General features: G+C 38.4%; 1 protein-coding gene across 1 annotated transcript; it reads left to right on the top strand.

The window, feature by feature from the left end:
- The first annotated feature begins 652 nt into the window (after positions 1 to 652).
- On the top strand, positions 653 to 19,308 carry DUSP11 (dual specificity phosphatase 11). Its single transcript, XM_033125265.1, has 9 exons — positions 653 to 865; positions 2,296 to 2,371; positions 5,199 to 5,330; positions 8,250 to 8,373; positions 11,721 to 11,781; positions 17,013 to 17,059; positions 17,335 to 17,410; positions 17,636 to 17,812; positions 18,353 to 19,308. Exons 1-9 carry the CDS (start codon positions 762 to 764, stop codon positions 18,546 to 18,548), a joined length of 993 nt encoding a protein of 330 aa, XP_032981156.1. The 5' UTR covers positions 653 to 761; the 3' UTR covers positions 18,549 to 19,308.
- The last annotated feature ends 7,722 nt before the right edge of the window (positions 19,309 to 27,030 follow it).

Raw genomic sequence — 27,030 nt, 5'->3', positions numbered from 1 at the left:
TTTCACTGTGAGTAGGGGTGTAGATTGATACAATATTTTTGGAGCGTAATTAGGCAATATCTTTCAAAAATTTGTTTTGCATATCCTTCATTCCAGCAATTCTACTTCTGGAATTTAGATATAGTTGTATATATGTTTAAGGATGTTTACTTTCTGTAATGGAGAACAAAAAAACTGAAAACACCTAAAAGTCCACCGATATTGAACTGGTTATGTAAATTATGGTGGTATTTATGATCAGTGGGATACTATGCAGCCATTAAAAATAATAGAATGTACACATAAATTGACTGGGAAAAATCCGAATCCGAGATATATTGTAGAATATGTATAGTCTGCTGCTTTTATATGAAATAGAGGATGTCCATATATGTACAAATAAATATTTGTATAAACTATACAACGAGGGTGAATGTAAGCACTTGGAAATATCTAAAAGAGCCACACTAGGAAGTAGGGGAGTAGGATTTTTCATTCCGTATGCTGCAGTATTTGAATTCTGAAGGGTGCACACATGAACTCGTGCACCTCTGCTACCGGCCGCCGGCTAAGAAGGGCACTGCAGCCACCAGAGCCCTGTTTATTAAGCAAGTTTCTCAGTCAGCCAGCGGAGTGACGTCATCACGACGGGCGGCGGCGTATTTGCAGTAGCAAAGGAGCCTGGGAGCTGCCTAGACTCTTCCGGTCCGGCGTCTTGTTTTGGAACGGAGGGAGTTGGACTGGCGCTTTTGGTGTTTGGTGGGCGGCATTTGGGGGCCCACATGAGCCAGTGGCGTCATGCCCGCGGCAGCTGGGACCAGGGACGCGTCTTTTCTGGACGTTCCTCAGTCAAGAAGAAGAAGGGCGGAAACCATATCCCCGAAAGGTAATTTGCCCCCACGCCTAGGCGTAGCCCTTTCAGCTCTGCTCTTGGGCCTGGGCTCCAGTCTTTTAGGGTGTATGCCTGTCACTGCTGCTGCGCGCTTGGCCCGTCCGTCACTTCTAGGAGGCATTGACCCTTTCGCCGATCCGCCCCCAGTAGCTAAAAGGGACCGTCTGTGATGTTGTGATTTCTCCCACCCTTTTAAAAGGGAGGCTCTGGCCATTGCCCTTCGGGTAAAATGCAGAGGGACTGTTTCTTCAACCTGGAACCATCCGCGTTGGGGACACCCATTAGTTACCAAAATGGAATCTCCCTGAGTTCCTGGAACTGTGTTGTTTTGGCACAGAAAATGTGAGTAATAAGAACTAAGTCTGAGTGAAAAAACCCACCTTTGCCGCCGAACTTTATGTTGTTTACCGGAGTCACAGAGGGCATACTGTTGCTTCCTAACAGGTCTCATATGAAATATCTTTTTCTGTAGGTTCAGATGATTAATTTTGAGACTTTGGTCATATGTGCAGTGAACTCTTTTTTATTTCTTGAGACCTTCTTTTCTTCCATCTCATACCACAATAAGTCCTGAAAATATTTTGAATCTTCAGCTTCTCTTGTCAGCATTCGAATACAGAACTTGCCCTATCTATTGCAATTGGGTCCTAACTGGTGTATATATATTTACTCTTGTTTCCTTCCAATCTATTCTTCACATAAGAAGTCTTTTTAATAGGTAAGTTGGAACATAGCTCCTAAACATCGCTCAAAAGCATTGTTTCAACAATGAAAACAAACTCTACCATGGCCTTTAAGACTGTATGGTCTAGAATCTTGTCTGCTTCTCCTGCCCCAACTTGTGCCACTTTTGCCCTCATTTTCTATGCTTCAGTTATACTGAATTAACTTGACTGAATTCTAAGGCATCTGACAGAAGTCAGCTCACATATTTTCACTGTGACTCCTAGCATTATTAAGAATAAAGTTCACAGTCCCTTTTCATTTTCTTTTAAAATACGAACTTGAAGTTCCCTACTGATTGAATTTGATGGCACGAGTTATATGAAAACTAAAAATAAACTTTGAAGGGAAAGAATTGAATTTAAATTATTTTCAGTCTACCTATATGTATTAGTGACACCTTAGTTAGTATTTGAGACTAGGCTCGGTTTTATTAGGGTTTCAGAAGTTCTGCCCATCTGTGGTTTTTAGGTATGCCTTACTTTGTTGAAAACTTGGCACGGTTTCGTTGCCTTGTATCTGTTTTCAAGATGGGGAAACAGGAAGGAAGGAAGTATAGGTTGTTACTAGGCGGGGTTGAATCAGTAGAGCAGAGAGAAGAGGGGACTTACTGTGTGGGATATGATTTCCATTTTCAAGGCGTCCCGTCTGCAGGGAGACAGGCTAACATACAATCTGGCTAACAAAACATATATCAATAGGTGGAAAGACTATCTCCCAGTTGGACAGCGGATGCCTGGGACTCGTTTCATTGCTTTCAAAGTTCCTTTGAAGAAGGTAAGCAAAAGTTATTTCAATATTCTTTCAGAAATCTGAATTCACCATGCAGCACACTGATTCTCAGACCTGTCATACTCCCATTTTCTCTTTTTATAGCAAATACTTCGTAATCCACCCTTTACTCTCCTGAAATGAAATTTGACCCCACCCACTAAATGCCAGTAAGACCCCTTCGCTCCCGTCGTAGATAAATACAACCTACTTCCATACTTAATTTTAAAGAAAAAAATCGGGGTAATGCTTTAATATAAGGAATAAGTAAAAGAATTTATAATAAAGTAATGTATTTATATTTCATTATGTAAATGTTTAAGGATGACTGTACTAGATATAAAGAAGTAGTTACTTGCACCGTGAATGCAGAAACTGCAAATGCAGACTGATCTAGATGGGTTATATGGCCTTAGTGGTAGGAGTTTCCATGACAGTGAACAGCTCTTAGTAGTTTTCCAAATAAAACAAAGTGTAGTCTTCACTTGGTAAGTAAGGTGATTACTATCCAGGAAAATTCAATGTACGTTAAAACTGTGCAAAAACCCATTGTGTTTATTTGTGAAACAGCGTTAGTATCTAAGGCTTAGGTAATTATGAACAGTTGAGGACATTCAGGAGTCATTCAGGTATGCGACACATTTGTAGAACTGTTCTGATTTGGCAAGGTGTCTAGCATCCTTGACCCCACCCAGGTAAATGCCAGTGAGATCCCTTCACTTCCATCATTACCACCAAAAAAATGCCCTAGATCAGCAAGGTTAGGATTTCGGCATGGAAATTCTGAAAATTGTGTTTTTCGTTTGAACTAAGAAAGAGATAGGTGGGGAAAGCATTTCACCAATTGTACAAAAGGTGAGAAGAGATACCATGTCTCATTAAACTGCCCAGCATAGCATGGGTTAGGATCAGGAAAAGCGCACTTTGAATGTATTGGGAATTTAATTTGTGACTCAGGTCATAGTTTCTTCTTCACCTACTATGTCAGTTCTTCTGCGTTTCTGGGCTTAAAAATTAGTCATTTCATAAAGATGAACGTGGTTCTCATTCACGTCCACCAACACCAAAGCATGGTGTTTGACATATAAGAAATATTTAATAACCTGTTGTTCAATGAATGGACTCCCCACCCACATTTGCAGTTGCTGTGAATTGTCTCGTATGGTCCTCCTCCTCTCTATGCAATTGTCCTGACTCCTCAAGTCCCTACTCCACAGCCTCTGAATGTGTATTCCTGAGATTTCATAAGGGTCCCTGCTTAGTCCCTTGCCTGAAAGTATATCAGCAAGAGAGAAAACAGGCAGTCTCTTCAGTTGCCTTTCCTCCACACAGCCACAAATCTTCCCTATGTGATGTCATTATTAAAAGCCTCTTCTAGCTCTGTGTACTCAAGTGATTTTATTCAGTGCTGGGATTGGTTAAAGCACCATAAAGGGGATTACAAAGCTGTGTAACCACTCCCAGTGGAGTCCCTATTCATGCAGTAGAGTGAGGGAGATGAAGTAATTACCCGTGTGGCAGTGAAATGTGACATTGGTTTCCCATGTGTTTTAGGGAAATCACCCATGGAAAAAGCAGCCTCAATCCTTGACAGTCACTTCTCAAGCACACTGGAATATAAAATAGAATATGTTACGTGTCAGATAAATATGATGGCAAGAAACACCTAGGAATTCAAAGGAGGGGAAAATAATAAGCGTTAATCAAGGAGGCTTCCTAAAGGGTGTGACTGACTTATTTCATTTTCTAAAGTTAGTTATTTTTTCAGATAGCTCGAGATGATCATTGATCCCATCAGCTCCAAGTCTTCAAGAAACTGGAAATTATTTTGTCTGCCTTGTAATTCATTTACTCTTCAAAACTTTTACAATAGTATGTGGAAGACTCAACATCATGAATCTGTTAAATCTTCCTAAGTTAATTTGTAAGTTTAACATCTCCAATAGGCTGATTCTAAAACTCACATAGAAAAATAAACATAAATAACCAGGAAAATTCGGAAAAAGAAGAATGGTGGAAGGAGGTCATGTAGCCCTACCAGATATTAAACCATATTAAAAGTTGCTGGAACACAGGAATTTTAGGGCAGTGAAACTATTCTGTATAATGCTATAACGGTAAATACATATCATTATAAATTGGTCAAAACCCATGGAATTACAAAACAAAGAATGATTCATAATGTAAACTATGAACTTCTATTGATAATGACGTGTCAGTGTTGGTTCATTGATTTTAACAAATGTACACTAGTGTGGAATGTTGATGGTGGGGAAGGCTGTGTGGGGTAAAGGAGAGAGGGTATAAGTGGGAATTCTGAGTATTCTGCTCTGTTTTACTGGGAACCTAAAAGTGCTCTAAAAACTATAATTTAAAAAAAAAAAACATGGTGTTGCTGGCACTTGAATAACCAATAAGATCAATGAAACAGAGTACATAAATAAGCCAAGTACATAAAGAATACTTAGCAGGGAAAGCCATTCTTCATATATAGAGACATTCAAGAAGTATTTTTAAGTGCTTATGTGTAGGCACTCCCCTTGGAGCTAGAGGTGCAGTGGTGTACAAAATTGATGTGGTCCCTGTCTTCTGGGAGTTTACAGTCTGATAGGAGACCAACATGAAACACAGAAATAAATATATAGATATAAATTTATTTTCTTCAATCTCTCTGGAAGAAAGGACTGTAACATAGCTTGTAAATTTCAGAAACGTGAACTTGCCTTTGAGTCTCATTGTATGTTAGCATCACAGGGCTTGAATAAATGGATAATGTAATAAAGGATTCTAAGTATACCTTTGCTGTTTCTTATTATTTCATTGTCTCTGACAGAGTTTTGAAGGGAATCTTGTTCCAGAAGAACGTTTTTCTCCCTTGGATCTTTTTAACAAAATACAAGAACAGAATGAAGAACTTGGACTGATTATTGATTTAACGTATACTCACCGCTATTATAAACCAGAGGTAAATGGAAACCTCAATTGAAAATTGATTCTATAATAATTCATAGTAATCAGTAGTTATCACCTTATGCTAAGATGATTCCAGGCCTTCTTTCATGGGTTCAAAAAGGGAACCAAATAGTTTCCTTAATTACACATAACTAATTGCTGTGTCGAAATGAGATTAAAGACATGAATTGAACTCGATATTTGGCAGTAAGCACTGTATGTGCTTAGATTCTATAAGCTTCTGTGTTTTGTATTGTGAAAATGAAGTAGACTTTTAGAAAGCATAGTAGTAGCCTAAAAGGAAAGAAAGGACTATTCATTATGTCTTTAGCACTTATTTTAAGCAGTTGTCTGAGCCTGTATAAACATCACGGTAAAAGACAAGTTGTTCTCAAAGTTGTATACTTGCTTTTCCTAACACCTTTTGGTGTAATACAAACCCCATATATTCTGTTAGCCTTTATGGCATATCTGTGAGGAAGAATTCTCCTGAGCAGTTCCATGGCCTTGGAAAACAATAACACCCAATGTTTGTTAATATTTATGTAGTAGTTTGCCGTTTAAAAAGTAATTTCACATACCTTGACTTAGTTAATCCACACAACAGTCCTTTGCTGATGAAGTAGTAGTAGTCCTGATATATCCTACTGAGTGCTCGCTCTGCACTAAGCTCAAAGGATAAATGATCACAATTATTAATTTTACAAATGATGAAGCTGAGGCTTAGAAAAGGAAGAATTAAAGCTTGAACTCAGTTTTTTTTTTTTATTGTGGTAAAATAAATGACATTTATCATTTGAACCACAAGTGTACAATTCAGTGGCATTAAATACTTCACAGTGTAACCACCACCACTGTTTATAAGCAAAACTTTTTCATCCTCCTCAACAAAAGCGCTGTAACCATTAAGCGATAACAACCTCATTTCCCCTCCCCTCGACTCTTATTTTCTGTCTCTGTGAATTGGCCTATGCTAGGTACTCGTAGAAGCAGAATCATACATTATTTCTCCTTTGTCTGGATTATTTCACTAAACATGTTTTCGAGGTTCATCCATGTTATAGCATGTAATAAAATGACACTCCTTTTCATAACTGAATAATATTCCATATGTATATGTACCATATTTTCTTTATCCATTCATCTGTTGATGGCCACTTGGGTTGTTTCCATTTTTTGGCTATTGTGAATCATGCTGCTGTGAACATGGGTTTTGCAAATAACTTGTTCAAATCCCTGCTTTCGGTTATTTTAGATGTATAGGTAGGAATGGAGTTGTTGGATCATATGACAGTTCTGTTTAACCTTTGAAAAACCGCTAGACTGTTTTCCACAGTGTCATCTTGTTTTTAAACAGTTATATAAATTTTAAACATGTATAGGAGTAGACATAATACTGTGGAGTGCTTGTTGTACTCCCATGAACTCATCCAGCTTTAATATTTATCAACTGATACCGTGTTTCATCTACACTCCTGTTTCACCACATTTCGTGTTACTTTGAAGCAGATTCCAGATCTATCATTTCAATTGCACATTTTTTATATATATGTTTAAAATAAAGGACTTTTATTCCTTACTATCATTCTTTAATATTAAATATCCAGTCAGCACACAAATTTACAGTTGTCTTCTAAATGTCATTAAAAACTTGTTTTTGAGAATTTGAATTAGATCCAAATAAGTTCCACATTTTGCATTTGATTGTTAGGTCTCTGAAGTTTTATTTAATCTATAGGTTCTCCCTCCATGTCTCTCTCTCACTTTCTTTTATTTCCTCTCTTGAATTTTATTTTCTGAAGAAACCAGGTAGTTTGTCCCATGTAGATTTTGGTGATTGCATCCCCATGAGTTGTTAACATATTCTTCAGTCCTTTTATTGTAAATTGATAGTTGGATCTAGAAGCTTGATCAGATTCAGGCTTGATTTTTTTTTTTTTGCAAGACATTTTTATAGGTGATAGATAACATGTTTTTCTATGCAGACATGCAAGTGATGGCCTCTTTCTATAATAGTAACTAAGTCACTAATGATTGATGCCTACATCCATTAATTCAGTTGGGGCTTCAAAAGTGATGATTTCTGTTGTTCTTTTCTTTTATAATCTGGGTATATTTCTATCAAGAGAAGCTTTCCCTCATCAACTATTTGGTTGCCCAGTTGTAGAGGTGTGATTCTTTCCTTTTATCAGTTTTCAAAATAATGAGTTGATTCACTAACATCCTCCAGTAGTGACCAGTTAGCTTTTATTTTTTTATATCGTTATGGATTTCATTGCAGGTATTCTTATTAAGGCACAAATTGAGGACCTATCTTTGGCCAGTTGGAGCTTCTGTTTAATTCCTGAGTCCTTTAGACATAACATGACATCAGTTGTAGCTACACTTTTTCAGTGATCACAGTTAGGAAATGTGTTTGTATGTTTGTTTTTAACATAAAATACACCATAGGCTCATACTTCAGAACTACAGGATTAAATTCAGAGCTATAGGATTTTTTTTAACTTCTGGCTTTTATCAGTATCTACTTTCTCCCACCCCAAGAATAGTAGTTCTCAATAGTGCCTGGAATTTACTCTGTCTCACAATTCAAATCCAAGTTTTTCTGACTATTTAAATCACAGCTGCTTTATGACCCTTGAAATATAAAATATTAGGTAGAACAATTTATACAATTTTTAGTTATGTATGCATTCATTCACATGAATTTTGCTTTCAGTTTTGTATACCTATTGACTATCGATTCTGTAGTTTTAATGAAAATCAAGTGATACTTCCTGGTTAAAGCAGCTTTGGAAAAAATGTCTCATCAGAATTACTGACATACTAAGTTTATTATAATCTCTTGGTTTATATTCTGGCTCTTCTAATTAATTTTTAATTATTTCCCTACAAAAGAAGTAATATATATTCTCATGGTTTTGCCTTATAGGACTTACCAGAAACTGTTCCTTACTTAAAGATTTATACAGTTGGGCATCAGGTACCTGACGATGACACTATTTTTAAATTCAAGTGTGCTGTTAATGGGTTTTTGAAAGAAAATAAAGATAACGGTGAGTTTATTTTTTTCTTACCTGAACTTTGGTATGCATTTTGAATGGGATTGGGGATTTTTAATATTTTTAATAGTTCTGAAATTAGGCCTTATGTTTGATAATGTGGACATACCAAGTGGTACTGATAGAGTAAGTCATTTTTTCTTTTTATGGTTACAAATAAATAATTTAGTTTGGAAAGTGGATTTAGTGAGACATGTGAACAGCACTAGCTAACTCATCTCTTTTTTAAAAAAATTGAATGGGAAATATATATATTAAAATAAATATGTTCATTTGTCTTATTTATCGGATAAGAGGTGAGTGGAAGAAAAGATTAGAATCTCAGCTTCTTGGAGTAAACAAAAGGCAAAGGTTTGGAGTGAGACAGACGCCTAGAAGCAGAACAAAATGGAGTGGACTAGTGGAGCTGCACCCTCATCATCTGTACTTAATTTAAGATAATTCTGCTGTTTTTCCACTTCAGGTGCAAGTGAGGAAGGGCACTGCCACCTCTTATTCTTAGTCTTCAGACAGGAAGAACTTAAAGAGGGTGGTGTTTTCTTGTTCCTGCTTTAAAATCTACCTTACTCTGTTGAAAATAGATCTTAATAGCTTCTAAATTTTAAGCATTCAGTTGCCTTTTTCTGACATCTGACTATCAGAAGGAACATGGCATTTGCCATATTTTTAGACAGGCATCTTTTTTCTTTGGGAAGCCACTCACCCACAGGACAAAGTGTTCATTTTGCCCTCTTCCTAAATTTAGCTTAAGGGGTGTATTCTTTATTAAGTAAATCTAATGTAGTAAATATGCCATATATCTGTGTATGCATATGCATATAAACAGAGTAGGGGAGAAAGACTAGAATGGAGTTGGGAAGATAGGGCGTGCGAGGTGAGAGAGAGGGGGTCAGTAGGTTTTAAGATAAATTTCCCAACTATAACCTGGTCTCTTAATGTAGGCACTAGCTCTTAAATATCTTAAGCCCTGATCATAGATCTCCCCTGTACTTTAAAACTTGAGAGGTTGGGCTTTGCCTGTGATAACCACAACGTCTACAGAGGTAAATTATCTTATTTGTATTAACTGTAGTCACAGAAATATTACCTCTTTAAGATACTAGGGTGCAGCTGCCAGCCTGCTCACTGCTTCCAGGTTCCTTTGTGTGGAATTACTATAAAGCGTTCCATCTATTTCTGTGAGGGCTGAAAGAGTGCATGAGAACATGTGTGTGACCTTGATGTTCACGTTACACTGAGTGTAGTCTGTTGCACAGGCTGACCTCCATACTCGTCTTCTGCTTGCCTTGTGCTGACATCACTGTGTCTTTCAGTGCTCCCTGCTGTAGCGGGCTCGGGACCTGGCTTATGATCCACTGGGCTACCTCTGCTATAAGCCCCTCCCACAGATACCAGGCTCACTGAAGAAGAGGAGGAGCCTACATAATCCCCTCCCTAGAACTGGTAGAGACACGGAAAATAAATTACTCAGTAAACACTTGAGAGCCTTTTTGGTTTATTGTTAGGGTACGGGGACTCAGAGGTGAATAGCAGTCTTTGCTCATTAGAACATTACAGTTATCTAGGAAGATAAACATGTAACTGTAAGACAGTGGGTTAATTATAATAAAAGAATAAGTTAAGTGCATTGGGAATATAGAGATTTCGGAAGGCCTTACTGAGGAGTCAGTGTTTGAGCCAGGCTGGGGGGGAAAGAAAATTTTTCCAGAATGAGGAAAGGACAGCTCAGGTATTGGGAACAGGTAGAAAAAGGCACAGGGCTTAAACTTGTGACATGGAGAGGTGGTCTCTGGTGCCATTAGACAGTAGTGTGAAAGGGCATAGAATTCATATGTTCATTTTCAGCAAATACTTATATAACACCTTCGAAGTTGAAGACACTGTTGTAGGAAGTAGGAACAGAAGAAAGTTCTTGTCCTTGTACACTTCACATTCTAGTGGGGGAGAGAGAGAAACAAGTGAATATATGGAATGTCAGATGGCGGTAAGTGCTTTGGAGAATAACAAAACAGAATAAAGGGATGAGGGAATATGGGTGACAGGGAAGTCCTGTTTATTAAGATACCATTTTAGCAGAGTCTTCATGGAAAGGAGGAACCAAGCCATTGGATATCTGGGGGAGGCAAGTGGGTAGGTGCAAAGTTCCTGAGGCATGACTATCCTCAGGAACATTCCTCAGAATGTTTGAGGAATATTGAGGAGGCAGTGTGGCTGGAGCAGGGAGAGTGAGGAAAGTTAAAGCAGTAGAAAGTGGAATCAGAGAGGTTGGCAAGGAGCAGGAGGGCGTGGATCATGTAGGTCCTTGTAAGTCAGTTCAGATCATTGTGGATTTACAGTTCAGTGAGACAGATTGATACACATTTATAAAGAGTTTTAAATGCTATGCTAAACATTTGGGCTTTATTCCTTGCAAAATGAAGATTTTTAAGCAAGGGAGCAACCCAGCCAAGTATATATTTTAGGAAGGACATCTTCCATATGGACGATCAGTTGAAATACTAGAGAGTAGAACTAGGTAGTAATCTAGGCAGGAGATGGCGAGTGCCTTCCTACCAGACACCACCTACTCAAAGGCATAAATTTTGCAGAGAATTATTACATGTTTTTTCATTTAGTTTCTCATATAATTTTTTTAAATGATGGACTTAGAAATCCTATTGCATAGTTGGGAAAATCTTAAACTTGATTCTCATCTTTGTTCTGATGCCTGCTGTGTAGCCTGGTCTTACATCTCCAAGTCTTGCTTTTTTCATTGTAAACTACAAAATGTTTATCCAAGTGCGTATGAGTACTTCATTCACCAGGCACATAGACCTGTAGCGGGTAAGAAGCAGCAAATGAGAGGAGGCCTGGAAGTGCCTCGGGAACTCAGGAGTACTATAGAAAATGTTCTCTTTAGCATTCAGTATTAAAAATTAAGGCATTCCATTTGTTTCACTCAAACAAATTTCATTTTTCGTATAGCCTGTTTTTCTTTAACTCTCTTTTTCTATAATTAAGTCAATTATTGATGAGCATTCTATATTAAGACAAATGGGTTTGTCTCAATGCAGTTTTATTGTTAGTATCTGACCAAGCATTTCCCAGTTTACACTATTGTGCCTAATTGGGGACTATGCAAAATTTCCCAGAGACAATGAATTTTGACTTTATATTACATGATTGTTTATAGTATGTTCCTAAAAAAAAAAAAAAAAACACATTTCTCTTTAGAATTATTTATTTTCAGGGCAGCGCTAGTGTTGTAACTAATAAATGTTACTCTTCAGAAAATAAAATTGTGTAATTTGCTTTTAGGGTTTCTACTTCATTTATTTAACTCTGTATTCCCTACTTTGTAGATAAACTTATTGGCGTCCACTGTACCCATGGTTTAAACAGGACTGGCTACCTCATCTGCAGGTGAGTTGCCAACCCCAAGAGGCAGACCATGTTTAAGTGGTTTTTTTGTAAACAGTAATGCGACTAGTTGTAAAAAATGCAATCGGTACAGAAATGTGTGAAGTAGAAAACAGTCTTTCACCTTGATTACCACCAGTAATGATTTGGTACCTATTTTTTCACACATTAAAAATGCAGATATAAGCATATGGTATACCGGGGGTGCCAAAAAAATACATACACATGACTTGTACTCATCTTTTGTTATCGGTATATATTGATTATTACAATTTTAATACAGTTTTTTCCCTTTCTTAAAATGTTTATGTATTTTTTTGGCACCCTCTGTATATTGGTATAATATTTAGACATTCTGTTTTACAATTCAATATATGGTAGACGTCTTCCTATGAAAGTATTTGGAGACCTCATTCTTTTTAAAGGCTGCATTATTCCTTTGCTAACTGATGAACTTAAAAATCAGAAGATTTTGATATTATAAAACATTGAAATATTGAATATTCCTCCGTGAACATCTTTGACTATATATGCCATTGTCTCAAAAATAATTTCATTCAGAATGGAATTTCTCAATCAAAGAGTTTATGCCATTATGCTTTTTGTGGATATTTATGTTTGTTCATTCCAAAAATATTTGTTTAGCATCTGATATGTGTAAGCACTATGCGGGATGCTAGCAAAAAGACTTGTGAGACTTTGGGCCCAAAGAGACTTGGCAAGTCCTTTTGGACCCTACTAGTCTAGAGAGGTAATAGCTATTCAAGAATCACACAAATGCATATAGAATTACAACTCTGACAAGTGCCAAGAAAGAGAGGGACACGGTACTATGAGAGCATATTAATATGATTTGACCTCATCATGGAGATTAGAGAAGGTTTCCATGGGGATGTTTGAGCTGATATCTAAAGGATGAGTAGGTTATCAACAAGATAGGGACATTGGAGAGACAATTCTGGAATATATTATACATAAGGAATGGTGAAGACCCCATAACAGGAAAGCATATACTGTGTTGGAGGAACTGACCAGGGAGACTGTGCCATGGGGGAAGTATGATATCAAAATGGAGCTGGGGGGAGAATAACCAAGATTGCACAGTAGTTAAACACTGTGTTTACCTTCTCTCACAACCACATCAAAATTACCACTAATCTACAAAACAACCATTATTGAGAATCACCTAAAATCAAGCTGAACTGAAGCCTTTCAACTAAGGACTTGCAGAAGAAGCCACCTCCAGACTGATAGTAAGGTCAGAGATGCAGAACGGGTTGGTCCCACACCTGCATGTGACTATTAAAGATTGGGAGGGCTATTTTAGCTGTGGGGATCCCCTCCCTATCGCCTAGAGGAACAGGAGATTCCAGCCCAGGATTGCAGTGCCAGGGAGAGAAATCCCCATGATTTCTGGCTGTGAAAACCAGTGGAGATTGTGACTGACTGAGACTGAGTGCAGCTGCACTCACAGGTGCTTCTCTTAAAGGGATAGGGTGTGCAGACTTGCCCACCAATGGAATCACACGCTCTGAGCTCTTGTGCTGGGGCAGCAGCTGGAGAGGCAACAGGGACAAATGGTGGGGAATTTAGTTGTCTGGCTTGGGACGCGCTGGAGAGGTGGCTTTCTCCTGGACTGGGTAGCTGGTGGAGGCCATTGTTTCTTTGTTGAGTCCTCCCCTTTCCCTGCATGCGAACACAGGCAGCCACCATTTCTGAGTCTCCGTTGTTAGTTCGCCAAGCCCTGGCGTTTTGAGATCTAGCCCCGCCCAACTTTCAGGCACACCTAGGCTGCTTTCAGTGGCTTTTTCGTGCAGACCACCTGCCTTGGCTCAAGCTTCAGACTTTCCTAGGGTCTCTCAAAGGTTTGCAGAACCCAGATAAGCAGTATTTGGCTTGAGTATGTCCTGTGCCTCTGGCTAAGCAGCCCTAAGCTGGCACTAGTGGCAGCCAGCCTTGGTTCGTGGCTTGGCCTCTCAAGGCACTTCCAAGCACAGCACCAGCGGCAGCCATCTATGGATTTCTTTCTGGCTCCCACTGGGTAGTCCTGGGTGGGGCACGGGCGGTGGCTGAAGTAAACCTCCAGCGAATCCCCTCCAAGATGGTCCTGGGGCTGGCGCCTCCAATGGCCAGCTTTAAAACAAGCTGGAGCATCACTCAGCTACCTCTAAGTACAACACATCCATGGGGCAGATTGGGCAGGCACCAGAATCCTGCTGAGACAGGTCCTGCTCCGTAGGGTCAGCCCCTGCACAACAACTCTTCCACTGTAATCAAGGCCAGTCCTCACAACCAGTAAACCCAAGGGTCAGTCCCTCACATTGATGGGCAATTATCAACCAAGGCTCAACTATAAGAGGAGGGCACACACAACCCACACAAAGGATACACCGGGAGCACAAGACCAGAAAGACTGCACCACTGAACCCCACATAAGGCCACACTACTAAGACTGGAAGACATAGCAGCCCTACCTAATACATAGAAACAAACACACGGAGGCAGCCAAAATGGGGAGACAAAGAAACATGTCCCAAATAACAGAACAAAGCTCCAGAAAAAGAGCTAAGTGAAACGGAGATAAGCAATCTATCAGACACAGAGTTCCAAACACTGGTTATAAGAATGCTCAATGATCTCAGGGAGAACTTCAGCAGAGAGATAGGAAGCATAATAATGGAGATGGAAACCATAAAAAAAGAACCAGTCAGAAATAAAGGACACAATAATGGAAATGAAGAATATATTACAATGAATCAAGAGTAGATTAGATGAAGCAGAGGATCCAACCAGCAATGTAGAAGTTAAGGTAGCAGAAAGCAGCCAACCAGAACAACAAAAAGAATCCAAAAAATTGAGGAGAGTTTAAGGGGCCTCCAGGACAATATCAAGCATACCAACATTCGCATTATAAGGGTGCCAGAAGGAGAAAAGAGAAAGCAAGGAATTGAAAACCTATTTGAAGAAACAATGACAGAAAACTTCCCTAACCTGGGGAAGGAAATGGACATACAAGCCCAGGAACCACAGAGTCCTAAACAAGATAAACCCAAAGAGGTCAACACCAAGACACATCATAATTAAAATGCCAAAGGTTAAATACAAAGAGAGAATCGAAACAGCAGCAAGAGAAAAGCAGTTAGTTACCTACAAGGGAACGCCCATAAGACAAGTACAAGTTGGTTGTTATATACAGTAGTCATGGGAATGTGGGGTATAGCATAAGTAATATAGTCAGCAATATTGTAATAACTAGGTATGGTGTCGGATAGGTACTAGATTTATCAGTGTTATAGTTGTGAATGGGGTTGCGGTCAGGGTGGAAAAGGTGAAGGCATTAAGAAATACAAATTGATAGTTAATACAGTATGGGGAATATAATCAACAATGTTGTAAAGATCATGTAAGGTGCCAGATGGGCACTGGACTTATCAGGGGTATCATGTCATAGACTGGGTAGATGCCTGACCCACTGCACTATACACCTGAAGAGCTGAAGTAGAATAATAGTGAATGTCAACTATAACTAAATATATAAGTATTTATATAGTCACGGGATGTGGAGTACAACATAGGGAAGATAGTTGATGGTATTGTAACAGCTATGTAAGATGTCAGAGAGGTAGTTGGTTGGAGGGTGGGTTATAACTTTTATGAGGAATTTTAAATGTCTAACTATTACATTGCTTTGTACACCTGAAACTAATAATTTTTTTTTTTTTTAGTGGAGCTGGAAGTATCTGTAGGAGTTAGATCATGCAGGCCTATGTTTAAGGTTTTAGACTTTATTTTAAGAGTAATAGAAAGCCATAGAACTTTTCCTGTGTTACAGAACAGTTTCTGTAGTACTCCTGAGGGTGAGCGTGTGGAACATAATGAAGTTTGCGGTTTCAGCCTATCATTTTGGTACTGAGTGGGGAATACACTCGGGCAACGAGTGGAAGCAACTAGACAAGTTAGGAGGCTCTTGTAGAAATTGAGGCATAATGGTGGCTTGGATCGGGGTGTGATGGTCATTTTGGTAGAAAGATGTGGACGTATTCTAGAGATATTTAAGTAATTTGTTAGGTCGGTGGTGGGGTTGAAGATGAAGACAAGGAAGAAATGGCTGACAGTGATGGTGACTCAAGTCTCTGGCTCATGCAGTAGGTTAGATAATATTTTTTAGATATGATACTAATATTTTTCCCAATTTGTCTTTGCTATTTGTTGATTACTGGTAAACACTTTGTCATAGTAAGTAAGTCTCCTGTTTTTAGTGAACCAAGCAGTTTGGTCAAAAATGACTTTTAGGGGCCGGCCTGGTGGCTCCGGTGGTTGGAGCTCCATGCTCTTAACTCCAAAGGCTGCCGGTTCAATTCCCACATGGGCCAGTGGGCTCTCAACCACAAGGTTGCTGGTTCAACTCCTGCAAGGGATGGTGGGCTCTGCCTCCTGCAACTAGCAACGGCAACTGGACCTGGAGCTGAGCTGCGCCCTCCACAACTAAAACTGAAAGGACAACAACTTGAAGCTGAGCAGCACCCTCCACAACTAATTTGAAAGGACAACAACTTGACTTGGAAAAAAGTCCTGGAAGTACACACTGTTCCCCAATAAAATCCTGTTCCCCTTCCCCAATAAAAATAAAACATGACTTTTGGACAGCTGGTTGACTCAGTTGATTAGAGCACAGTACTCATAACACCAGGATTGCCAGTTCAGTTCCCACATGGACCAGAGAGCTGCGTCCTCCACAACTAGATTGAAAACAACGACTTGACTTGGAGCTGATAAGTCCTGGAAAAACTCACTGTTCCCCAATATTACCCAATTAAAAAAAAATGACTTGTATTTTATCAGATACATTTTTTAAAATTTTTATTGGGGAATCGAACTGGCAATGTTGGTGTTATGAGCACCTTGCTCTAACCAACTGAACCAACCGACCCACCCCAGATACATTTTTTAACACCTGATGATTTGGTTCTGTTCTTCTTCTCTTTCATTTTATTAAATTGTTGTGTTAATTTAAATAATTTTATTAATAGATTTTCTAAAGTTAGGTCATTCTTGTATTCTTGGCATAAAGACTTTTTGTGGTCATGTTATTTTGTTATTTAATAATTATAGGATTAGATGAACTGATATTTTCTTAGGATTTTTATATTTATAAATGAAATTGGACCTTTTCTGAAAAAACTTGATTTTTTTCTTTTTATATATAAATGACTCGAATTATGTTGTTTTGTTAGATATTTGATTGATGTAGAAGGCATGAGGCCAGATGATGCAATTGAATGTAAGTACAAGGCTTGTCACCATTTTTCCCTTTTGATAAAAGTTGAAGGTGGAAGTGTAGATGAATGTCACATTTTAGAAAAAGAAAAGAAAAGTTTGTAGTTCATTGTTCTGACATAATCTTTTACGAAAAGTTTATAAACTGATGTATCTGGAAATAGTGAGATTTAACAGCCTGGATAATTAGTCAGTGGATTTCACCTTTGAACTGCTGTCTCTGGAAAAGGTTTGTTTGCTTTTCATACAGTTATTTTTAACAGTTTTTCAATTCCTCAGTATTCAATAGGTGCCGGGGACATTGCTTAGAAAGACAAAACTACATTGAAGACCTTCAGAATGGTCCCATCAGAAAGTAAGTTGCATTTTATATGTGAAATTTGTGGTTAAGGTGATCTGTTTTTATATCATTTAAGTTGCATATACCCATTCTTCTTGTTTATTTGCCCAGGGAAACCTAAACAAATAGGAATGGGTGGGGAGGATGGGATTGTTAGTTTCAAGGGCTGAAATGTAGACACTATATTGGCTACCAAATTTGGAAACCAGTCACACTGTGTATAAAAACATTCTTTTTGAGGGATCGGGATTCCAGTGTATCCAGACCAAGTGCTTGTGATTACTCAACATATATGATGGAACCAGTCCACACCACTAATAACCAAGGACCTAGCAATAACATACGTTGGACCCAACGTTACTCAACACCTTCTCGGCATTTCCATACCCAGACCCAAGATTGGCAGCAGTCAGTGAGGTATCCCTGCTTTCCCTTTTTCTAAAATTGACATTAGAAATCAGTAGTAGTATAAATTAGTGCAAACACGTTAGGATAATGGTGAAGAATTGACGTTTTCTTACTGATTGAATTTAGGGCTGGAAAATCATATATAGGATGAGGAATATGTTACTTTTCAGAGACAATTGGGAAAGGGACTTAGAAATTTTCATTGACTATAAATTTAGTTTAAGCCAATAATAATTTGATGTGACTTCCAAAAAGCATCTTGCATTCTTTGGCTACGTTAATAGTGGTATAGTTTTCAGAATAAGGAAGGTTGTTATTTAAAGAGTAAATACAAATTACAGGGAAAATAGTAAAATTCTAGTAGAGAAATTTGCCAAGGATTTGAACAGATAAATGAAGAACTAAGAAATCCAAAGATTAAGCAATTTTTCTGCTAAGGTCACACAGGTAGAAAACAGTAGAACCAGAGTATCTATGTATTATTTTATAAGTTTATTATGTATTTTATTAAAATTAATAATAGTTTATAATTTTTTGTTTTGTTTTAAGAAAATTTTCACAGAATCAGAACGTTTACCACAGAGGCCATAACCGTCCTCATGGTCCTCCCAGGGAGGACTATTCACAAAGAAGGTATTCATGGAGTGTAAAGCCAAATGCCAGTCATGTAGTCCAGAATAAAAGATGGTATCCTGGCAGTTACTATGGACTATCCTATCGAAGCTATTGTGGGTGGACCGAGTGACACAGACCTGTCCTGGAAATCTATCTGGAGACAGGAAGAAGACAGCTGGAGTGACTTTTTATAAGATCAGGTCAAATGAGGTTTATAAAAACTATTTTACTTCTCCCTTATATGTTCAAACTTATGGAAAAATTATATTGATACTTAACTCTGCTGATAAATTTGCAGTGTTTGCAACAGTGAAAGAAGTAATCTTGTTCCAGTCGTAAATTTTTTTAAAAGATGTTATTCTAGAACTGATAAAGTAATAAAGATCATCCCTTTTACATAATTTTTTAAAATTCTATCTTTTCTATGTATTTCCTTTTGACTAGACTTGTGATACGAATGTGTGTATACGGAAGTTTTTAGTCATGTTCTATTTTGCCATGTTCTAATTTTAACCCAATCATTAAGGGTGTCTTTTTTTCAACCCCTAACTGTTCAAGATTTCTATTAAAATCTACCTAGGAGACAATCTCTTTGGAATCTAATCATTATTTGTAATCAGTTGTGGTATTTTTGTGGTTATCCATTTCTTTCTTTGACATTCTATTGTGGGATTTGACCGAATTCCTTTCACTGAATTGTCAGATGTGCCATTTAACACAGAAATGGATAAACTTTTAGGGATTGATTGTCAATTGGATGGGAGAGACTGATTGATAAACTGGAATGCTGGGTAATTTACCTGACAGGGCAATTGGGATCAACTGGGTAGAACAATTCAGAAAACTTGAAAACTTTTATAGACAGTAAAGGTTTCTTAATGAACAGAATAGGATACGATATATAAAGCCTGGGATGTCTGGAAGACTTGCATGGCTCCTTGTGTTTTTGCTTCTCTATTAAACATAATTTGCTGGGATCTTTCTCCACTTGCCTCTCACAGTGGAGTGGTGCCTTGACCTTGTCTTTTTCTAACTTGTCTGTTTTAATTGTATACCTCTAGAACACACAGATGGATCACTTGAGAGTTGTTCATTATTTTTAGTTGCAAAGGAAGCCAGAAACCTTTGTTTGCTTAAGAAAATGTCTCACTGGGCCGGCCGGTGGCTCAGGTGGTTGGAGCACCATGCTCCGAATGCCGAGGTCAGCGGTTCGATTCAGTGCAAGCCTCATAATACCAGCATGGGCTACGGAGCTGTGTCCTACACAGCTAGACTGAGAAACAACGGCTTGAACTGGAGTCGGCAGGGCGGGGGGGGGGAGGCGGAAAAAGGGGCGGGAGTGTCTCACCATCATGACATCATAAGCTTTGGTAGCTATTTGATGAATATTTCAGCAACTTGGCTTGATTTTTTTAAAGCCTCTGATTTTCAACATTTGTATCAGAATGTCTGATTCTTCATGTGATAGTTATTGTCTCTCTGCTCTTCTATATATGTACGACATATAGAACCTGACCCTAAGGAAGTCCTGTAATTCAACTACTGCACTGGTCTGTGTCTAATTAGGTAGCTCAGTCAAGTTGCTACCCTTCATCTAAGTGATGGCTTATCAAGTTTTTCTCTGCCTGCCACATTTAACAGAGATACAAGAGTTCTTGCTAAAAGGCTGCTCTTGTGAAATTGTTCCCCAGGATACATCCTGAAGGCTCACTGGAAAAGAAATGGGAGGAAGACAACTGATGAGGTAAAAAGAACAAGTAAGGGCAGGTATGGCAATCTGCTAGTCTGTTAGTTCTAATGGTTCCTTGGCAGGCAGTTTCTAAGGAGGACCTTGCCAGCAGAAGTGTCGTCACATAAGCACTGCCACCTTCAAAAAACCTTTCATGACAGTATTGTCCCCTTCCTCTTGTTTCAGTTATCAACAGGCGTGTTAAAAACTAGTCTCCTTTTCCTGTCTTGTATCTCATTTATTATTCAATAGAGCGTAGTTCTGGCTTCTGCTCACACCGGACCATTTAAAGTTTTCTGGCTGAAAGAACCAGCAACTCCTTTTCAAAAGGTCTTTAGTGTTCTGTTTAAGCTTTTAAATTTTATTTTATTTTTATTTTTTAAAAAAAGCATATATGAGTAGTTTAAAGTTCAAATAGTTCTACCAAGGTTACCATGAAAAAGAATAGTCCCCAGCCACCACCACCCACAACCCCAAAGGCAGTCACTAAGGATTTTTGTATTATTTTCTGCATTTGCTTCCATATTTAAATACTATGCTTGTATTGCCACTTCTTGATTTTTCAGTTTGTGGTATTATCTATTGACTTCCTACTGTGGAAGATGAGGCTTTAGCTTTTTAAAAACATCGTCTAGCCACACGCACACTTCTGTTGCCTCATCTTTTCAGTATAGTTATTTACCAGCTTTTGGTTAAATCAATATTCTAAGTTCAAGTTATTTACTAGGTAAATATCATTCACCTCTGAGCCATAGTGTACCATGATTATGTTTCCTTTTTTGTACCACTTTTGTCCCCTTCATTTTTGCCTAATTTGTTTGCCTCTTTTCCTATGGACCTATCACTAATTCATCCTCAAATCTCTAACATCATTATAACATTTCTCTTATGGATAAGATGAACACATCAGATTCTTTTTTGTTTAAAATCTTTCCTGGAACCTTCTTGACCTGTTCCAGGTTGGGTGCTGTATTAGTTTGCTAGGGCTACCATAACAAAGTACCACAGACTGGGTAGCTTAAACAGTAGAAATTTATTTTCTCACAGTTCCAGAGGCTGGAAGTCTGAGATCAAGGTGTCAGCAGGGTTGATTTCTGAGGCCTTTCTTCTTTGTTTATAGATGGCCATCTTCTCTCTGTGTCTTTCCATGGTCTTCCTTCTGTGTCTGTGTCGAGATTTCCCCATCTTATAAGGACACCAGCTATATTGGATTAGTGCCCACCTTTACAACCTCATACAAACTTATTTACCTCTTTAAAGACTATCTCCAAATAATAGTCACATTCTAAGGTCCTGGGGGTTAAGATGGCTTCAACGTACGAATTTTGGGAAGGCACAGCTCAGCCCATGACAGGCACATTGGTGGTTCTCTACACCTGGGGCATAGCTCTTTCCCTAGGATTTCTCCTCACCTTTGCCCTGGTCATTTCTTATACCCTCTTCTGTTTCCTGGACCCCATAGCCGCTGCTTTCATGATTTACTTCCCTGTTTGGTGGAGTATATCCTCCTGTAGCTTCCCAAAGAGGGTTAATGGGATGTAAATTTTTTGAGATTTGCTTTTCTGCAATGGGTTTATTTTATTCTTAAACTGCATTGATAATTTGATAAATTACAGAATTACAGGTAGACACTTTCAAATGCATTTATTCATTGTTTTTCATGTTTATTGCTGTTGAAACCCTGTGCTATTCTGATTCCAGAGCTTTTATCTGTGACCTACAATTTTTCTTTCTGAAAGCTTTAGGATCTTCTTTATCTCAGATTTCCTGAAATTTCATGATATGCCTTAGTGTGGGTATTTTTTTTATTACTATTATCCATAATGCTAGATACTTAGTGAGCTTTTTCAGTCTGGCAACTTATGTGCATCTGAGAAATTTTTTTACTTTATCCAATTTTCTTTTCCAGGAACTTCTGTTAGTTGAATATTGGATTTTCTGAAATGTACCTCTAGGTTAATAATATATTGTTTCTCTTATTTTCTATTTTTAACCTTTTTGCTTTTTTTAAACCAAGAGAATTTCCTCAGCTTTATTTTCTATTCTTCTATTGATAGTTTACATTTTCTGCTATTTATGTTTTTTTATATACATTTTTAATTTCCAAGAACTAGCTCTTATTTTCCAAATGACGTTTTCCCCAGGCACTTCATTTTAAATAACGCTTAGATAATTTTATTAATTTTGCAAGAAAAATATGTTCTGACAAGTGATTATCACCACTAACTATAATAAGTACCCATTAAAACCTCTATTTTCTATCAAAGTCCTTACCAAAATTTTAGCATATTCTGAAAATTCTTTGAAGTTCAACTAATTCTTTTTCTTGAGGAAAGACATACAAATACACAAGGCCGATGATGTACAGATTAGAGGAACACATATTTGTGAATTGATTCTTTTTTTAATGGATGTATTATCTTTGCTCTCGAGTTATCAGTTATTTTTAGGTTTCTTCTGTTTCCTGCATCTACTGTTTTCGTTCTTCTTTTTTTTTTTTTTTTTTCCTGTTTATTGATACCTGCCTCTCATGTTGGAGGTATTCTTGAAATATCCGGTGACTTTTGCCCATTTCTTTGTACTAAGAATTGTGGCACTTTAAGCTGATGGACACCCTGGTTGTGTTGTGGTAGATTTGTAATAAGGTGGTCAGCTTGCCTTTTGTTTCCTTTCCCCATGCTATATACATTTAGGTTTTATTTTTCTCCTTTCTGACCACTACCGTCTTTGATAACTTTATTGCTCTCTCTCATCTACCATTTTGTCATCTCTCCCATTCTCTTGTGAGTTTTCAATCTGTAAAAATTCCCTTATTGTCATTTTGGCTAGGGAGTACAGACATAGGCGTGCGTTCAGTCTGGCCAGTGTAATGAGACTATAAATGAGCCAATAAAAGTGGGTTTTGGGTTTCTCCTCAGTCTGGTAAGTTGATTTTGATGCATCATGTTCCAGGAGTGTAGGCCATTGAGTACCCTAAGTCATGATCTGGTCCTACACTGTCAACCACAAACATTCCTACCGTGGAGGGGATCCCATCCAGGGTCCTGTCTGAACCACCTTTCTAGCATACTTTTAATAACTGGCCCAGAATTATGTCCTGGAAACAAATTCATTCATGTTATTCCCCTCTTGGAAATCTTGCATGACTAATGGCCTTCAGGAGCCACTTCTAAGTCCTTGACAAGGCCTTCTGTGATCTGACTTCCAGCCGACGTTTCACTGCGATACTCCTCTCCCATTTGTCAGTGTGCCGGCCATTTCCTGAGAACGCTGTGTTGTGCATGTTTATACCACTGTGTCTTTGTCTTTCAAGTTGTTTGCTTGGCTATAATGGTTCTCTTGTGGTTTCTGTGAGCAAACCATTCTCATTTTTGAAGCCCCATCTCTTAAAGCCTTCTCCCAACAACTCTACTCCTCTACTGATTTATTTCTTTTTCTACATGGTACCTTGTGTCATTGTTTAGCATTTATTTCATTCATATCTCCTGTTCTGTGAAACACAGGCTCTAAGCATGGCCTCAGATTCCTTCAATCCCCTCCTCCTCCATGAAGGTGCCATCTGCCACCTGCACCACATTTCTTCATTGCCTTGCCAGTATTGTGCTCCCTGAGATGACTAGAGCCCAGGTTATACTGGGCCTGCATGGCCCTTCCAACCCCCACACCACATCCCTCCACTTTAGAGTCGGAGGAAATGCCACACTATGGGCCACAGGATCTGGTTTTCTGAGCTGCCACTGAAGGGTGAGATGATCAGAAGTGTGGAGGAGTCAGCTCCTGTCGCATCCTGCACGACAAGAACTGTGGGAAGCGAGAAGGGCGGCGCAGGGTTAAGAAAGACTGTAGCCAAAAATAGAGTCCAAGCGGGGCCAAGGGACTCCAGCCTCAAGAACTGAGCCCCGAATCAGGCCAACGCATAGCTTTTATTGGTTAACAAATGAGAAAGTAAAGCTTGTTAATCTCAAGATCTGTGAATTTCACACATTATACTAGGAAACTGATTCAAACCAATCACCCTTGCCTGCAGGCAGTCAGAACTGTAAGTCTCAGGATGTATGTACCTCCCCAAGGGACAAAACCTTTATGCATATGAATAGATGGAGAACTGATGTTATCACATCATTGAATCTCTTCCCAAGCAGGTTGTGGGAAGGAATATAGCCACAGAGGCAGAAGCTCTCCTTAGGTGGGTGGCTGTACCCACCTCTATCAACCCCATAAGTTCTCCAGATGGCTCCTATGCGATTGTGCCTCTCTTAGGTGTTCCTCCCTCAAGGAATCTTACCCATCATTGACTAACCAGCCATCCTTTGGGGCCAAAATGGGAGATATAAGGTGTAAGCACAAAGGTGAGATAAAGTCCCTGAAAGGATCAGTTTCACGGACTCTCCTTTCTTTAGGGGTAGGTACGAGGGGACAGACAGGTAGGCTGCTGAATGACAACAGCTCCCACAGTAGAGATCTTTGAATAATGAAACATGAGACAAGGAGGAGCCTGACAGGCAAATTCCCCCTCCTGTCTCTCTTCTGTGGACTACTCTCAGGCATGGTTTTTCCTTTCAAGTCTCCCAGGGAAAGTTCAGCCTGCTGAGCAAACACACATACCAAACAACCTGTGTTTCCTTCTGGTTCCTTGTGAAGTCTACCAGGAAGGTGATACATTTCCTCACATTGCTTTCCATCTCTCCTTGCTTCATTTCCCTTTTATCCTCACTCTCACCACCCAAATAAAACAGCAGCACTTTAATCCTTGCCTCAGGCTCTGCTTTGTAGGACCTAGGTAAGACACTAGTATTTGTTAATAAATCTGGCAAAGTCATACTTTTTAATGTTCAACTATGCATATGAGAGCAGGAAGTACCAGAGCTCTTCCACTGATTGGACATTGAGATCCCACACATATTCATCTTTTAGGAATACAGAAATGTCAATTACATCCAACATAACAGTTTTTCAAGAAGTACAGTTTTCATTTTGTGGGTTATTTTCTCAGGACATGGGAATAGTTTTTGGAGTCTGGGTGTCTTCTATGACCCACTTGTTCAGATAACACTACCAAGGTTAGATTTACTTTAACAGATGATAACACTTACGTATATTTATACAAGTCTATATTATTGCAGGCGAGAACAAGGTTGATATTCTTAGGAAAGAACTTAGGAAAGTTCTCAGTTAACACTTCATCAAATCAGATCTTTTGAACTAATTTTATGATACATAATGATCTCTCTTCCTGTGCAGCTGTAGGTAAAAGGATCATCTTTACCTCTGAGGTGCCTTTTTGAAAAACAGTAAAATGCATCCTTTTTTAAGTGTACAATTCTATGAGTTTTGACAAACGCATTCCGTTTTGTAACTATAATTAAGAACAGTTTCATCACCCCTGGAAATTCACTCATGTCACTTTGTAACCCAACTGCTCCTACCAACCCCAGACCTGGCAACCATTGATTTGTTTTCAGTTCCCTGTAGTTTTGCCTTTTATAGAATGTCGTGTAAGCGGAATCATACAGTATATAACCTTTTGAATGTGACTTCTTTCATTTAGCATGCTTTTGAGATTCATCCATGTCACTGAGTGGACCCATAGTTCATTCCTTTTTATTGCTGAGTTAGTACTCTGTTGTACGGATATACCCTAATTTGTTTACCCATCTGCCAGTTGAAGGATTGGGTTTCCAATTTTTGACTTTTGAACAAAGATGCTGTAAACATTTGTGTACAGGTTTTTATGAGCACATATGTTTTCCTCTGGAGTGGAATTGCTGCTATGGAGTAAGTAGCTATAAGTTTAATTTTATAAGAAACTACCAAACATTTCCAAAATGGCTGTACTGTTTTATAATCCTGGCAATAAGGTATAAGAGTTTTGGTTATTTACATCCTCACCAGCACAGTATTGTCTGTTTTTTTCTTTTATTCTAGCTATTCTAATACAGATATAGTGTTGTCTTGTGATTTTAAAATGAGCTTTAGAAATATAATTGATGTACAATATACTGTACATTTTTAAAGTATACCATTTGATACGTTTGACATGTATACATTCATGAAACCATTATCACAGTTAAGATCAAACATACCTATTACCCCATTTGCTCGTGCCCCTTTGTAATTCCCCTTTGCCACCCCATGCCCCCTACCCAAGCAACTGCTGATCTGCTTTCTGTCACTCTAGACTAGTTTTATATAAATGGAATCATACAGCATGTCGTATTTTTATGTCTGGCTTTTTAAATTTAGCATAACTATTTTGAGATTCATCCCTGTTATAGTATGTAGCAATAGTTGATTCTTTTTATTCCCAAGTTGCAGTCCATTGCATGGATATACAATTTGTTTATCCACTCACTCACTTGATGAACATTTGGGTTGTTTCTACCTTTTGGTGGTTACAGACAAGCTGCTCTGAACACAGACAACTTCAAGCTACTATGAATGGTGACAACTTTTTTTAATGCCTATTTTCTAAACAACTTTAGGCATAATTTATAGTCTATAAAATGTACCCTTTTAAAGTGTGTAATATGATGAATTTTGACAAATTCATATTTCCTTGTAACTAACACATCAAGATACAGAACATTGGCTTCATTGCAGAGGTTCTTTTGGGGTCCTTTCCAGACAAGGTCTCCCATTCTCCCAATCCTAGCAACCACTAATTTGCTATTAGTCACTGTAGAATAAGTTTGTAATTTCTAGAATTTTGTAGAAATGGGATCATGCAGTAACATAATTTCAGTTTCTTTTTTTTATTGCTGATCACGTTTTTAGATTCATCCTTGTTCTTGTTGCAAGTATTGTTGCAAGTATCAGTAATTCATTCCTTTCTATTACTGAGTAGTGTTTCATTGTATAGATTTACCACAATTTGCTTAACCAT

The sequence above is a fragment of the Rhinolophus ferrumequinum genome, chromosome 13, assembly GCF_004115265.2.
Source record: "Rhinolophus ferrumequinum isolate MPI-CBG mRhiFer1 chromosome 13, mRhiFer1_v1.p, whole genome shotgun sequence".
Taxonomy (NCBI): Eukaryota; Metazoa; Chordata; class Mammalia; order Chiroptera; family Rhinolophidae; genus Rhinolophus; species Rhinolophus ferrumequinum.
The sequence above is the reverse complement of the archived record's forward strand: the minus strand, read 5'-3'. Positions and strand labels throughout refer to the sequence as shown.